Source organism: Trichosurus vulpecula, chromosome 1, assembly GCF_011100635.1.
Source record: "Trichosurus vulpecula isolate mTriVul1 chromosome 1, mTriVul1.pri, whole genome shotgun sequence".
NCBI lineage: Eukaryota > Metazoa > Chordata > Mammalia > Diprotodontia > Phalangeridae > Trichosurus > Trichosurus vulpecula.
The window spans coordinates 37969471-37986294 of record NC_050573.1 but is presented as its reverse complement, the minus strand read 5'-3'; the positions used below and the strand labels follow the sequence as shown (position 1 = coordinate 37986294).

Sequence of the window (16824 nt, the reverse complement as noted above, 5' to 3'; positions counted from 1 at the left end):
CCTCTCCAGCAGAAAAGAATGTGTCAATTTCCTTTATGGATAGATAGGTAGGAAAATAGAGTATTTGTTAAGAGCTTGCTTTGCTGTGTGCTAGGCTGCTGAATGAATGAACTAATGAATGAATGAATGCAAAAAGCATTTATTAAGTGCTATGTGCAAAGCATTAAGTGTTGGGGATACAAAAAGAAACAAACAGTTCTTGCTCTCAAGGAGCTCACATTTTAATGGGGAGATGACCATATAGGAGGTTTCAGCTCCACATCAGATGGAAAGATCCCATGGTCTTTAGACCACACATGCAGCAGCAGAGCAGATGGCATTGCCTTTTCTTTAAAGTCATATCCATTAATAAAGCCGAGGCAGTTATGATCCTACTCATGGCCGTGTCTTTCCAAACCAAAACACCAAACTCTGACATAATTCCATTTTTGTATTGTCTCTCCATTAGAATGTAAGCTTCTTGAGAGCAAGGACTATTTCCCACCTGTGTTTACATCCCCAGCACTTAGCACATTGCTTGGCACACAGTAGGCCTTTAATAATTTTTTTTTCTTTCATTCATTCTAAAATTGGAAAAGAGCCTAAAGATTGTCTGATCCAACTGTCTTGCTTTAAAGATGAGCCTGCCTTGATTGATCACTCTTCAGACATTCCCTGTCTCTAGTCCAAGCTTTGCCCCCAAAGCATCTGCCCTTTGACATATCAGAGAATCCCTCTGTCCAGTATGGGTTGGACTCCACGGCCTGTGAGAGCCCTTACAATTCAGAGATTCTGGGCAACAGACCCCACCTATCCAGGCATCTTGTTTATAAAATGAGAGCTTTAGTCTAGACCAGGGGTACTTACCCTGTAACCCATCAACCTTCAAGGGACCTAGTGACATATTTCAAAGGGCATCTGTGAACTTGGGTGGGGAAAAAAAGTCATCTTTATTTTCATTAACTTCTAACCGGAATTTAGCCTTTCCTTCAAATAAAAACAAAAATATGATTCTGAGAAGGGGCCCATGGGCTTCACCTGGACCAAGGGGTCCAGGCTGTTTTGCGTTTCTTTGTCTGGTCAGACTTATTACACGGTAAAGCCTTAATTAAAGTTTTTTCACTCACTGACTCCAGCTCTTCAGATGCTGAGAAGTACCTGCAGGACTGGCTTCCCATCAGAGAAGGGGAGACCAGAATTCCTGGTCAAGGAGGCCTGAAGGGAGGACTTGGTGGCAAGATCCAGAGCAGGAAAGAATCTTAGGGGCCATCTAGCCTAACCCTCCTGGCTGACGGATGAGAAAACTGAGGTCCAGAGATAGCCTTACTTGCTCAGTCACACATTTAGTGAAAAACAGAATAAAGCTGTCATTTTCCAAACACGGCACATTTTTCCACTGCACCTGGTGCCCCTGGTGACGAAAATAACCTCCTCTCCCCCGCAGAAACCCAGATCTCCACGCCTATTTGAAAATAATAATTCAGTAGCTGGTCAGGTCGAGTCTGGGAAGAAAAAAAATTTGCGTCTTCCTCCACCCCCTCACCATGGGAACTCCGGGCCCGCGTCCTTGTTACTAGGCGAGGAGTAGCTCCTCCCCGTCCCTGCTTAGTCTGTAGCAACCCACCACCCCTTGCAGAGGGCTCCGGGGCTGGCAGAGGCGTCCTCAGCCCGGGTCTCATTTCTTTTAGGCCTCTGCATCAGCCATCGGCCAGCCGCATTTTTAGGACCCGCATAGGCCAAACTTCCTTTCCAGATGGGGAGGAGGGGGTGGGGGTGGGGCTGGCTCAGAATCCCCTCCATCTGCCTGGTACCATTCGCACGGGTCTTATCTCTCTAACCCCGGGGCTCGGACTTGGCCAGCTCGGTCAGTTACTTTAGCCAGTTTAACTTTGCTCCTCTCCGCCTCTAGTCCCACCTCTCCGGCCTGCCCTGATTGGTCACTCCTCAGACATCCCACTCCCCGCCCCCCCCCCCAACTCGTGCTTTGTTGCGAGATTCTAAAACCAGAGGAAGGAAGTTGGGTGTAATTGACTAGAAGGAAGGGGTTGTCACTAGCAAAGTCTTTCTCCGGGAGGCCCAGGTCCGTAGGCCTGGAGGACCCGGCGAACCAACAACTGGACAGCCATGGAAAAAAAGCCTTCTCCAGGGAAAGAGGAAGGAGAAGAAGGAGAAGAAGAGGAAGAAGAGGAGACTGGTCCCGAAGGAGCTCTGGGGAAGAATCCATTCCAGCTGACAGCAGAGGATGTCTATGACATCTCCTATGTGGTGGGGAGGGACCTGATGGCCATCACTGGCGACTCCAGGGATGTGGCCACCAGGGTGACCCAGCTCCAGTTTAAAATCGTGAGGATCCTGGAGATGCTGGAGGCCTTGGTGAATGATTGCAACTTGACAGTAGAGGAGCTCAGGATGGAAAGAGACAGCCTTCGAAAGGAGGTGGAGGGGCTCAGGAGTGAGGGGCAGCCCCCAAACACGGAAGAGGTATGTAGGTACCTTTGAATTATCCTGTTTGTTTATTTTTGGGAGGCAGCTGAGTTAAGTGACTTGCCCAGGGTCACACAGCTAGTACGTATCTGAGGTCGAATTTGAACTCAGCTCCTCCCGACTCCAGGGCCTGTGCTCTATCCACTGCATCACCTAGCTGCCCCCATCCCATTGGATTCAACATGTTCTGTGTTCAAGGCTCAAGTAGGGTGACTGGCATGGGGACTGGAGACCAGATCAGAGAAGGATCTGTTGAAGAAACTGAGCATGCTCAGCCTGGAGAAAACTTAGAGATGGGTGAGTGGACACAGGGCAGTCTGTTAGCATCCCCTTTCCAGAAGCAACGTTAGTATGGATGTATCTACTGTTCATAGGGGATAAAGTACCACAAGGATCATTCAGGGCTGATGCCTGGATGGATGGATGGATGGATGGATGGATGGATGGATAGATGGATGGATGCATGGGATGAGAAGCATAGTTGTCCTCAAGTGTATGATGGGAAGAGGACTTTTTCTGCTTGGCCCCAGAGGGCAGAGCTAGCAGTTTTGGGGGAAATTACAGTGAGGGAGATTTTGATTTAACACGAGGGAGAGCTTCTTTAGAGGTATTTAGAAGGGTGATGTATCATCTGATGTGCTGGAGCTCCTCAAATGACCTTAGACAACCACTGTGTGGTCTTGGGCAGTTCACTTCCCTCTCCAGGATCGCAGTACCTTCATCTGTAAAATGAAAGTGTTGGGCTACTTGGTTAGCCATCATGCTCCTTCTGAATCTTCTCTTCTCAAGGCCAGCACCTCTCCCCCATTCCTTTCACTCCTCTTTGCTTAGCAGGCCCCTAACCACATTCAGTAGCCCCTCCAGATTTGCCAGTGTCCTTCCCAAAATATGGTGTCCAGAACTGAGCCCAGCACCCCATAGGTGTTCTGATTGTATGTGTGATAGTAGGTCTTATCCAGCCCTAGCCAGCTTCTGTCAAGAAACACCTGTGACCTTGAAGGGTGTGTTCTTCTAAGCAAACTTCTAACTAGGGATTTTTGTGTCCAGGGCAGGAAGGCCCAGGCTTCCCTCCAACACTGCTAGGAAGGGAAGGAGCCCACTTAAGCTTTGGCGGTTATTCTTTTATTAAAATTTTTCATTCAGGCAAGTACTGTCTGGCTTTTGTATCTGTATCCTCAAGGTCATGCATAGTGCCTGGCACATAGTAAACACTTAATAAATGCTTTTCCATTCATCCATTCATTGCTAATTAGGTGCTAAACTCAGTTGTTTCCCTGAGCTGAAGGACCTGCTATTAGCAACCTCTTAATTTCAGAGCCTTGAAAGAAAGCCCTCATTGAGCCCTACCCTAGTCAGGTCTCTGTGGGGGAAGTCCTGAGTCCGGGCAGTTTATCTGGGAAGGAGAGCTGTGTTAGCTATGTGGCAACACAATAATAGGGCCTTAACTATCTATTTCCTGTGTGGGCAAAGCTGGGCACCCCCATGATACAGCAGATGAGATGCATGTTCTATATTATAGAATGTACATCTGAGGCTGCCTGTCAGGCACTGGCAGGAAATTAGGGTCAGAGAGAGCAGCTCTGTTTATCTGGGCTTTCTGGCCAGCTCATCAAAGAGGCCCTTGGTCATCTTTGCCTGGAAGAGTCTTAAGGTGAAGCCACTAGAGCCTGCATGGGCAGGCTTGTAACTGCTGAAAGTACCTGAGCTAGACAGATTCGCCCAATGTCAAGCTGCTGGGCAGATTCCCAGAGCTCAGAGCTTGGCTCTTCACTCCCCTACCTCTCAAAGCTGAAAAGACAGGGGAAATGTCTCTCCTAGGGTTAGGGAAAAGTGTTCAGCCCTACGCTATACCAGGATTTAGGGTCACAGACCCTCTTGGCTTGGACAGATTTGTAAAACATACTGCTAATTACACTTTTTACATGGCACCTTGTTAAGGTGCTGACTTGGAGAGGGTCCAAATCCCTCAGAGTTAGAAGGGACCTCAACAACCACCCATACTTGATCTAGAATCTTCACTCAAACATCTAACCAATGGTCATCTGCCCAAAGTCCCTTAAGGAAGGGGGACCCACCACCTCCCTGCCATGATCAGCCCATTCCATTTTAGGGGAGCTCCAGTTCTTAGAAAGACTTTTCCTAACATCAAACCTAAATTCACTATAGCCTGTAGTTCCTCCTTCTGCTCTGTGGGGTCAAGCAGAGCAAATCTAATCCATTTTAGACAGGACAGCCTTTCAGAGACTTGAAAGCAGCTATCCTGTCTCCAAGTCTCCCCAGTTAGAATGTGAGCTCTTAGGATGCGCTCAGAAAAACCTGGAAAGACTTTCATGAGCTGAATGTGCTGTGTACAAAGTATTAGTAATCTTGTAGGATGATCAGCTGTGAGTGACTTAGCTATTCTCAGCGATACAGTGATCCAAGACAACTCTGAAGGACTCAGGATGAAAAATGCCGTCCATCCCCAAAGAACCGATGGTGTCCGAATACAGATGGAAGCGTACTTTTTTAAACTCTATTTTTATTGAGTTTTTGGGTCTGTGTTTTCTTTCACAACATGACTGTTGTGGGAATGTTTTGCATGACTATATGTGTATAACCTCTATCGAGTTGCTTGCTTTCTCAGTGAGGGGGCATGGGGAGGGAGGAAGGGAGAGAATTTGGAACTCAAAGGTTTAAAAATAAATGTTAAAAATTGTTTTTACATGTAACTGGGGAAAATAAAATACTAAATTAAAAAAAAAAGAATGTGAGCTCTTTGAAAAGAGGGACTGTCCAGCTTTTCTGTTTGTATCCCCAGTATTTAGCACAGTACTTTGCATACAGTAAGCGCTTAAGAAATTCTTCAGTCATTCATTCCAAGTTAAACATGTCCAGTCTTTTCAACTGATCAATTTACAAGGATTTATTGTGTCCACTATGTTCCAGGCACTGTCCTAGGTGTTGTGGGTACATCAGTTCTTTTTCTGAATGGGGATGGCATTTTCCATCATGAGTCCTTTGGAGTTTCCTTGGATCATTGTGTTGCTGAGAGGAGCGACTTCATTCACAGCTGATCATCGTACAATGTTGCTGTGTACTGTGTACAGTGTTCTCCTGGTTCTGCTTATTTAATTTTGCATCAGTCCGTGTCTTTCCAGGTTTTCCTAAAATCCGCCTCTTCTTTCTTTCTTTCTTTTTTAACATTTAATTTATTATTTATTTTTAACATTCTTTTCTTTTTAAATTTTTAGTTCCAAATTATCTCCCTCCCTCTGAGACTCTCCCACACCCACTGAGGAGACAAGCAAAAATAATGTCTCATTGTTTCTCATAGCATACTAGTATTCCATTACATTTATATACCACAGCTTGTTCAGCTATTCACCAAATGATAGGCATCCCCTCAATTTCCAATTCTTTGCCACCACAAAAAGAGCTGCTATAAATATTTTTGTGCATGTAGGGTACCAAGGCAGATATTAACAGATCTTCTTATGGTATAGACTTGAGGCCTTTGCCATTCTCATTGCCCTCTTGTAGGTGGGTCTCCAATGTCCTTCACTTTTGGAGCAGTGGGCCTGGAGTCAGGAAGACCTGAGTTCAAATCTAGCCTCATACATTTACTAGTTGTGTGGCCCTAGCAAGTCACTTAACCCTGTTTGCCTCAGTTCCTTCAATTGTAAAATAAGAGGCAAAAATAGCAATGACTTCACAGGGTTGTTGTAAAGATCAAATGAGATAATATCAGTAAAGTGCCTGGCATGCAGTAGGTGCTTAATAAATGCTTGTTCCTTTCCCTTCCTTCCTAACTGTAGTGTACTTTAGGGACTTGCCTAAGGTCCCATAAATCAAGATTTGACTCAGGTCCAATGAAGCCAAGGTCAGCCCCCTTGGCACCATCCCACACTGCCTTCTTGCTTCCCTTGGAAGGTGAAATCTATTCCATGGGTTTCGAGTTACATTTAGGAGACAATAAATTGGTCACACAGGAGAAAACACAATCATTTAATCACAGCTCACATTCTCATGGCTCCTTAAGACTTGGAATATTTTACACACATGACCTGATTCGATCTTCACAGTAGTCTTACTAGGTACCTTAGGATAGTCTGTCTACATTTTTATTAATATTTTTGTTTGAAACCATTTACATTTCCCAAGATTACCCTCTTCTAGTAGTGTGCTGGTAAATGTTTAACAATCAGCTTTCATGGGGAAAAAAAAAGTATACAGGACACACATTTAATCTGTGGGGCAGCTAGGTAGTACGGTCAATAGAGCACCATCCCTGGAGTCCAGAGGACCTGAGTTCAAATCCGACCTCAGAGACTTACTAGCTGTGTGACTTTGGGCAAGTCACTTAACCCCGATTGCCCCCGCCCAAAAGAAAAAATGTAATCTCCTTTATTAAACATTTTCACCTTCTGATTCCAGATAACCCACAAAAACAATAAATCAAGCCCTGGTTTGTAACAGTGAAAATTTAACAATCAGCTCTCAGGAGCCATCCAAGCTGGCTTCAGCATACCCTTTTCTTCCCAAAGAACCATGCCCTATAATAAAGAATCAAAAAGAGGGGGAAATTTTTCAGCACAACTAACATATCAAAAAATTCTGATGTTTATATTCTGTATTCTATATTCATTGTCCCCCCACCTCAACAATGAAGTGGGGAGGGGAGCCTTCTCATGGCTCTTCTTTGGAGCCAAGCTTGCTCATTGTCATTTTCTGTGTCAATTTTATTCCCATTTTATAGATGATGTTAAATACCTTAACTGTCCAGAGTACCCACCTAATATGTCTAAGAGGCAGGATTTGAACTTGATTCTTGTGACTCTTTAAGTCTAGCAGGCTAGTCACTGTACTTCACTGCCTTTTTAGACCTTCCCTAGTTCTCAGAGAGTCATTAAACTTGTGGATTATTCAGGCTTTCCTGATACAGACAAACATTTTTAGAATCAAACTTTTTTTGACAGATGAAGAAACTGAGGCAAACAGGGTGAAGTGACTTGCCCAGGGTCTCACCAGCTAGTAAGCATCTAAGGCCGAATTTGAGCTCAGGAATGTGTCTTCCTGACTCCAGGTTGGGCACTCTATGCACTATGGTGCCACCTGGCAGTCCAACAAGCGTTATTACTTCCATTAGAATGTGGTCTCCTTGAAGAAAGGCCTTGTTTCATTTTTGTCTTTATATCCCCAGGGCCTAACATCTTGGTGCCTAATAAATGCTTGTAGACTGGTCGATTCTACTGTGTCAAATGCAGAGAATGTTTTGTTCTGGTGTCAAAGTATAGTTAAAATAATACTCTGAAGAGCCTTTCACCCTTCATTTCTATAAAGATTGCGGATTTAGGGCTCCTAGAATCCCTCAACCCACAGAATGAATGAAGATATCTTTTGGGCTCTCAAAAAAACAGGGTTCCTTCCTTGCTCTCCTCCTCCTCCCCTTCTTCCCTTCCCCCTTCCCTCTTCTACCTTCTCCAGTAAGGGAAGCCAAACCATTTGTATCTTGTTTTACAGGTGAACCCAGGGCCCAACAAAGTGGTGGTGGATCTGACAGATCCCAATCGCCCCCGATTTACGATGCAGGAACTCCGAGATGTGCTGCATGAGAGGAATAAGCTCAAATCCCAGCTGCTGGTGGCTCAGGAAGAGCTCCAGTGCTACAAGAGGTAGGGGTAGTCCAGAGAGGGTGGGGTCAGGGGCCAAGGTTCAGCCTGTGTCCAGGGATCCCTCCTCCTCCTGGACTGGGAACTACTCCCATACCCTTACACAGCTAGGAGCCCTAAATCTGCAATCTTTATAGAAATGAAGGGTAAAAGGCTCTTCAGAGTATTATTTTAACTATACTTTGATACCAGAACAAAACATTCTCTGCATTTGATACAGTAGAATCGACCATACCCTTATACTAGGGTATTGTGACTGAGGCTAAGCCCTAGGGCACCTGAATTTAGAGGGGGTACTGATGGCAGCTTCAGTCTTTCAGCAGTATAAGAATAACTATAGTACTTAGCAAGAATTATTAGTTAAAATAGGAAACTATGAGATGCTAGCTGTCTCCCTGCCGCCTTCATGCCCACCTCTAACAGTTGTCTCCAAGGCCCTCGCCTTCCTAATTCTGCTGTCCTCTGACTCCACCCCAGAATGAATTGCAGGCACATTTAGTGCCACTAACCACAGACACAAGTATGTCTTAAAATACCTGAAGGACTGTCATGTGGAAGGAAGAGGGACTAGATTTGATCTGTTCAGCTCCAGAACTAGTAACAAGCAGTTATTATAAGCATTTATTAAACCCTTACCGTGTGCCATTTGCTGTGCTAAGCATTAGAGATACAACTACAAAGCAAAAAGGACAGTCCCTGCCCTTAAGGAGCTTACATTCTAATGGAGGAAAACAACACACAAAAGGGGAGCTGAAAAGCTGGGGAGGAAAGGGAGAGAAGAAGGTGCCCATGGGGGAATATGGTATTGAAGTCCAGAGAGTCAGAAGCCCGACTGGGAAGGGAGGCATGACTGGCCAGCCAGGGTCCTTCCCCAGGAAACAGTGAGTGGAAGTTAAGGAGAGGCAGAGTCAGTTTCCAAGTCAGGAAAAGTTTGCTAATGAAGTTAGGAAGGAAAATGTATTGGCTTTACAGGTAGTGAGTTTCCCATTACTTGTTGGGGATGGAATAGAGGGGTTTTCTGTTTAGGTACAGTTATCCCTTCCACACTGAGACTTCCCCCATTGTGGTTTCAATATATCACGGGCCGGCATAAGAAATTAAATGGGAATTTTGGGGGAGTTTTGAGGAAGCCACAGATGACATACGAAGACCAACAGATAACATAAAGCCTGTGATTAAATACTTAACCCAAATTTGACAATAAGGTACTGTAAATACCCCATAATGGAAAAAAGAAAAAAAAATCAGACTTCTTCTTTGGTAAGAATTTTATGTGGATTTTCCAGATTGGGGGGGCGGGCACCATGCCCCTAACCTCCATGATATGGAAGGGATAACTGTAGTTTGGGCCAGATGATCACAGAGCTGCCTTCCAACTCTAAGGTTTTGTGATCTCCCAAGTATTGTTGAGGTAACAAGACCACAGTTCGCAAATCTGGGGTTCATATCAGCAGAGAGAATCCTGATTGTTGTTATAAACCATGACAGAGAGAGGCCAGTTGATTGACAGTTGCTTTATTCTGCCCGCTGAGCAAACGCTGAATACAAACACTCTCCTATCCGTAAATCTTGTGTTGGAAACCCCCAAAATGGAGGATAGTGGGTCTTAGAGGTGGGGGCTTACTGACCTCTAGTTGACCTTGGGCAAGCAGGGCAAGGTGGCTTTGTTTTACTGTAGGACAGGCATAGCCAGGTAACTGGGTGGGCAGAACTGCCCATCTTCTGACGAATTAAATGGAGTCACTCATGCATGGAGCAGGAAGGGGCTGGGCCCCTTCCCTTTGCCTCCATAGCACCTAGATGGGAAGAGAGCTACATTTACAGTCAAAGGGCATTGACTTGAATCCAAACTCGGCAGGAATTGGCTAAGTGACTTTGGGTAGTCAGTAACCTTTCTGGGTCTTAGTTTCTTTTATCTGTAAATGGAGGGGATTGGATTGGATGACCTTTAAAGTGCCTTTCAGCTATAAGTCTGTGACTCAAGAGTCAATCAATTGTTTGTTGTTCAGTCTTTTTTCAGTTGTGTCTGACTCTTTGTGACCCCTTTTGGGGTTTTTCTTGGCAGAGATACTGGAGTGGTTTGCCATCTCCTTCTCCAGGTCATTTTACAGATGAGGAAACTAAGGCAAACAGGGTGAAGTGACTTGCCCAAGGTCACAAAGGGTAGTAAGTCTCTGAGGCCGGATTTGAACTAAGGGAGATGAGTTTTCCTGACTCCAGGTTGGACACTCTATGCACTATGGTGACACCTGGCTGCATTGATTAAGGTAGGGTGTTAAGTTCTGGAGATACAAAGAAAGCCAAAAACCAGCCCCTGCCCTCAAAGAATATACATTCTAATGGGGGTGACGATCCAGTATAGAATAGATAAAGACAATCTGAAGTAATAATATCTAGCATTTCGTTAATGCTTTAAGGTTTGTAAAGCACTTTTTATGTGTTACCTTATTTGAGCCTCACAAGCACACTGGGAGGTGGCTGGTAGTATCTCCCACCATGGGGAAACCAAGGGTGGGAGACATTTAGATGCCTGACCAGGGTCACACATTTAGTAGGTATCTGAGGCAGGATTCAAACTCAGGCCTCTCTGACTCCAGGGCCCTGCCCCCATGCCCTCTATCTAACACACCACTGCCTTGCTGCTTACATAAGGGAAGGCATTAGCAACTGGAAGGACTGGGGATGGCCTCCTACAGAAGGTCCAATTTAAGCTGAGCCTTGAACCACAAGGAAGCCAGTTTGACTGGACTCTGGATCATAGAGTTAATGGAGCGGAGTAAGGGTGAGAGGGATAGAAAGCCAGGAAGGGGCTGGGTTATGAAGTTTTAAATGCCAAAGAGGAGTTTATATTTGATCCTGGAGGTGACAACCATTGGGGTTCATTACAATGGAGGCATGGCACGATCAGATCTGTGCCATAAGAAACGACCCTGGCAGCTGAGTGGAAGATGACCTAGAGGCAGGGAGGGGAGTTAGGAGGCTTTGTGAGAAGGGTCTGAGCTAGGGCAGTGACTGAGTGGGGGGAAAGGCATTGTAAAGGTGGAAATGCTAAGATTTGGCCATGGATCCAGATGTGAAATGAGAGAGAATGAGGAATTAAGGATGACATGAAGATTTCAGGCCCGTGGGACAGCTAGGTGGCATAATGGTTAGAGCACCATCTCTGGAATCAGGATGGACCAAAGTTCAAATCCAGCCTCAGACACTAGCTGTGTGACCCTGGGCAAATAACCTCAAAAAAAAAAAACATTTCAGGCTTGGGTTACTTGTAAGATGGTGGTACCCTCAACAGTAATAGGAGAGTTTGGAAGGATAAAAGGGAAAGGGATAGGATGGGGGTAGTTTTGGGGAAAGATAATGAGTTCTGTTTTGGACATGTTGATGGCTAATGTGGAAATATGTTTAACATGGTTGCACATGTATAACCTATATCAGATTTCTTGCTGTCTTATAAAAGTGAGTGTTGAAAACTATCTTTATACGTAATTGGAAAAGTAAAATACTATTTACATAACAAAACCCCCAAATTAGCCGATTTTGGACATGTGGATGCATCCAAGAAGCAGTTGGGTATGACTGTAACCCAGCAGAGACACTCAGGGACTAGGACTAGGACTAGATCTAGAGCTCTAGCAAGCATCTGAATAGGGATAATAATGGAACTCATGAGAGTTAATGAGATCACCAAATGAGGAAGTTTAAAGGGAGAAGAGCCCGCAGAGTCTCAGGGAACACCCAAGGTCAGACTAGACAAGGTCAGTAAAAGTATCAGTCCGAAAGAACCAGCGAAAGGAACAGGACGGGTCAGACAGGAGGAAGACCAGGAGGAAGCAGCGTCTCCAGGTGGAAATGGTGATCAAAGATGCCAAAGCTGCAGAAAGGTCACGGATGATGAGGGTGGAGAAAAGGCCACTGGGTTTGGCCATTACCAGATCATGGGTGACCGGAGAGCCAAGTTTCCATCGAATGGGTGAAACCATGAGCCAGATGGCTGAGCAGAGGCTTTACAGGGCAAAGCAAGGGATAGGAGAGGAAGCAGAAGCAGTGATTATAGCTGGCTTTCTCAAGGAGTTTAGCCATGAAGGAAAGGAGAGATCTAGGAAAATAGCCGGTGGGAATGGTCAAATCAAGCTTTTTAAGGATGGGGGAAAATATATGTTTGGGGAGAGGCTGAAGATAAGTGAGAGGGTGAGGATGAGAGAGGGACAGTCTGCCAGAGAGGTTATAAGGGGATGAGATCACTTGTGCATATATAGGGGTTTGCCTTGGTGAGGAGACGGGGCACATCTCATGAGATGGGGGTGAAGGAGGAGATAGTAGAGCGAGCATCTGAGGGATTTGAGATAAGAAAAGGGCCTCAACTTGACTGCCAGGGTTGGGGAAAGGGGTACATGGTGGGAGCAGTGGAGAAATCAACACAAAGTACTCTTGAAAAATTTGAGAAGAGAGTAGTGTCATCTGGGTCACTGAAGGCTTCACACCTTCACCTGAGCTGAGCCTTGAAGGGATAAAAAAAGATTCTGAAAGATGGAAATGAAGAGGGAATGGGCAAACAACCAGAGGTGGGAGATGACATATCAATTTTGAAGATCAATTAGTTATTCAAGTTTGTCATGATATAGAAAAATGTGTTTGGTGGGAATGGGGCTGGGTCTTCTCAGACAGAGAAGCTTGCACCCAGCCAAGCCAGTTACCCACAGGATTCAGGCCCCAAATTCTTATCACTTTGGAGACTAAACCCTTGAGAGAGGGACATTAACTTCTGTGTGGCTGTGAGAGAATGAGAAGGCAGGTGGCCAGGCCAGGCCTGAGAGGGCTGCTGGGTGCCTGGACAAAACTGTGGAGAGGATGGAGAGTGTAGAAGGGGCGGGAGAAGAGATGGGAAAAATATTTTCCTCTACACCACCCACATTTTTAAGCTGGGTTTGGTTTGTTGAAGTGAACATTCTTCACAGAGAAGTGTCCTCAATTCATGGCTGGGGGTGGGGCTGGACACTGGCTTTGAACTGCCTTTGAAGTTGGGTTACTGAGTAATAAATAGCTCTGTTGAGTGTGTGTGTGTGTGTGTGTGTGTGTGTGTGTGTGTGTGTGTGTGTGTGGAGGGGGTTGGGTGATTTCCCTGGAATGCTGAGAGTTCCCAGTCACATGTCTAATAAGTATCTGAGGCAGGATTTGAACTCGGGTCTTCCCCAATCTAACGCTAACATTCTGTCACCCAGATGCCTCATTAGAGTTGAGAGACCAAATGAGAAGTCACCCATTTCTTTTCTTCCCTTCATCTAGTGGGCTCATCACACCGAATAACAGCCAGGTGGCAAGAAGAGACCCCCAAGCTGTCATCACCAGCACCCCGAACTCAAAAGGAGGCAAACAGGAGAAAACAATCATCAGGAAGCTGTGAGTGACCCACTGACCACCTGACCCCTGGGGCACTGTGGGGAAGCAAAGGCCCAAGGGCCAACCAGCAGAGAACCAGGAAAATGACCAGCCACTTCCTGCCTGCACAGGGAAGCTTGGCAGGGACCATCCACCCTGACAAGGGGTGTTTGGGCCAGGGAGAGATTTCCTGTTCCTCCAGATTCAGAGCTGAATCCAGGTAACAGAGGCTCCCCCACTGGATGGAAGCCTCTTTGGGGGCTGGCCCTGTGATGCATCAGGGTGCAAGCTTCCTTCACCGAGCAGATCAGCAGCCGGTCATGTGCAGCTTACAGGCTTAGAAAGATGGAGGGGGAGGGGGTCTGAGCCCTCAGCCAGCTGCCCAGGTGGGGCCGAGGAAGGGCTTAAACCCAGGTCTCTCAGCTTTCATCCACGACACCCCACAGCCTCCCTAAAGAAAGAGCTCATTCCAAAGGGTCAAAGGGCAATAGGATGGGAAGGATTTCGTAGTCTCAGAGCTGGGGAGTTGTCTGGGCTTCTTATACTTTTCTCTCCTCTGTGCACTGTGACCCCCCAGTATGGTCCTTTTTGCTGCCCTCGTATATGGGACCTCTCTCCCTCTTCACCATGGCTCCCCCTGGCTCCCCCCAGGCTCCCCCTGGCTCCCTCCGCTCCTCCTGGCTTTCTTTAAGATTCTGCTCAGTCCTACCCTGGGCTAATGCCTTCCTCTGAGTTCGCCTAACCCTTACACTGATTAGATCCTGGGTGTATATGGTTTCTTGCGCATTGTCTCCTCCTCCATTAGAAAGCGAGCCCCTTGAGGGTAGGAACAGTGCTCTGACCTTTCTTTATATGGCCAGCACTTAGCAGAATGCCTGGAACATAGTAGGTGTTTAATCAGTTCTTGGTGACTGACTGACCAGTAGGGTTAATAAGACATGTATAGCATCTGCAACATAGTAGGTGCTTCATAAATGCTGTTGATTGATGTATACAAAGAAATACAATAAATGTTGTGACACATACATGAAAAGAATGTAAAATGCTATGAGAGAGTCAGAGAGAGGGGAAAGTGAGAGAGAGAGAAGAGGAATGAGAGAGAAGAGAGAGGGGAGTGATGAGAGAGGGAGGGAGGGAGAGGAGAGAGAGGAGAGAGGGAGAGAGAGAGAGACAGAGACAGAGACAGAGAGAAGAAGAGAGATATGAAGGAAAGGGGAAAGAGGAGGCAGGCAGTGTGGTGCAGTGGATGGAGAGCTGGCCTCAGAGCCACGAGACCTGGTTCAGTTCCTACCTCTGACATCTCTTGGAGCGCTGTATGCCCATGAGATGCTTGGTCCTGCCCCTCTCCCTAGGAGAGCAGCTCAGGGAGGGAGCCCCTTCAGCTTGGCAAACAGAGTAGCCACATTCAGTGAAGGACCTGAGGGCAAATGCATGGAGAAAAGTCACCTGGACCTCCTGGTGAAGGAGAGAGGCCTTGGGGTGGGGAGCATTTCTGGGAAAATTCAGGCAGGGCACAATTGGCTCAGTATTTGGAGGCCCTTTGCCCCAGGGCCCCACTTTGGGCATGGCTGCCCTGACCCCTGTTCTTTTGTCCCAGCTTCTCTTTCAGGGCAGGGAAGCGGACCTGATCCTGAGCCCCTAGGCCTGTGCAGGTGCTGTGGCCAGCTCTGAAGACCTGGAATGCCTTTATTGTGCCATGTGTAGATAATAAGATTTACTGATTTATTTTCCCCTAAAAAAAACATTGAGAAGGAAATATATGATGTTGTTTTCCCCCCCTCTGCTTAATTTCCCCTTGGCTCTCTGTTAAGAGAGACTAGTGGGAAGAAAGAACACTAGATTTTGAGTCAGAGGACCTGGGTTTGAATTTCACCTCAGTGGCTGTGGCGAGGCAGTTCCCCTGCCTGGATCTGAGTTTCTCCAACTGTAGGGGGAGGTACTTGAGCTAAGTGATCCCTACCTCTCTTTCCACTTTAAAGTCCTCAAACCCTCTCTGTTGTCAGACTCTGGAGACCCCACACGCAGAAGGTGGGGTCAGAGCAGATAAAATTGTCCCATGGAACCCACAGGCATGAGAAGGCAGTCTAGAATGATGGAATGAGATCTAGCTCTGGAACTGGAGAAGCTGGATTCGGATCACACCTTGCGGAGTCTGAGGAGCTGGGTTGAAACCCTGCCCACTGATGCTTCCAACCTGCTTGACCTTGGGTGGGTCACTTAGGTCTCAATTTCCTCCCCTGTCGAATGATGGGCCAGTACCCTAGGGCCCGGGCTCCTTTGTCTCTAGAGGCGTGCTGAAGTGCTGCCGATAGGTTTTTGGGTGCTCTGACCAAGTCTTCAGAGGTTCCATTAGGGGGTAGATCATGGCCCAATGACATCGCCCCAGAACTGACCATTTGCTTCCACTTTTAATATAGAAGCTAATTAAAATCAGCATATTCTGATTAAATTCCTAGAGTGTACAGAGGCCTATGGTAGGCATTAGGGGAAAGAAAAACTGGAAAAGACAATGAGCCGTGCCCTTGTGGTGCCAGCAGTGAAAATCATCAGCTAAAAGGAGAACAGGAAAAGTCCATATGAAAAGTATAAATAAATGTTTTCCTACGCATTTTACTGGTTATAGCCTCATAGGACTTTGGGCTGGAAAGAACCGCAGAAGTTACCTTGTCTATCCCACTGATTTTTATAGACAAGGAAACTGAAGCCCAAAATGTTAAATTGACTTACCCAAGGTTACACAGGCGTTAAGTATTAGAGCAAGGATTCGAACCCAGGTCCTTGGACTTGAGAATCTGTGCTCTTTTCCTCTTTACCACCATGGTATTGACTATTTTAATAACTTTCTTTCTAAGGTTTTGTACTGAGATAAATAAAATGACTTTTCTACCTTCTGTAACTCATTTTAAAGGTGGCATTTGTGTTGAATCAGAGGGTGGAAGGTGGGTGAATAAGTGAGTATGGTAAGCTGCCTGTCCGGTGGCTTCAGGAGGGAGGGTCTCCTCTCCTAGACTCTAGGTGACACCTGCATTAGGCACAGATATCTCTTCTCCAGGCCTGATACGGCTCTTCCACAATTTACCTAACCTCTCCTTGATGAGACTGAAGAAGTCCTCTCCTCCATAAAGGGGCAGGGGGGAGGAAGAGCATGAGCCCCAATCAGAGTTGAGAGACCACAGCTCAGGTCATAGCTCAGTCCTGTGCTGGCTGGGGGAGCCAGGGCAAGCTGGCGGAGTGCTCCAAGCCTCAAGTTTCTCCATCTTTGAAATGGGCGTGACCATATTTGTACTAACGACCTCACCGAAAAGCTGTCAGTGCTCAGAAGTGTTCTGAAAGC

The 16824-nt window shown here is 46.4% G+C and overlaps 1 protein-coding gene across 1 annotated transcript; it reads left to right on the top strand.

Annotated features, from left to right (window-relative positions):
- The first annotated feature begins 1611 nt into the window (after positions 1–1611).
- RILPL2 (Rab interacting lysosomal protein like 2) lies at positions 1612–16390 on the top strand. Its single transcript, XM_036742194.1, has 4 exons — positions 1612–2460; positions 7966–8117; positions 13398–13511; positions 15088–16390. Exons 1-4 carry the CDS (start codon positions 2104–2106, stop codon positions 15116–15118), a joined length of 654 nt encoding a protein of 217 aa, XP_036598089.1. The 5' UTR covers positions 1612–2103; the 3' UTR covers positions 15119–16390.
- Positions 16391–16824: the final 434 nt, after the last annotated feature.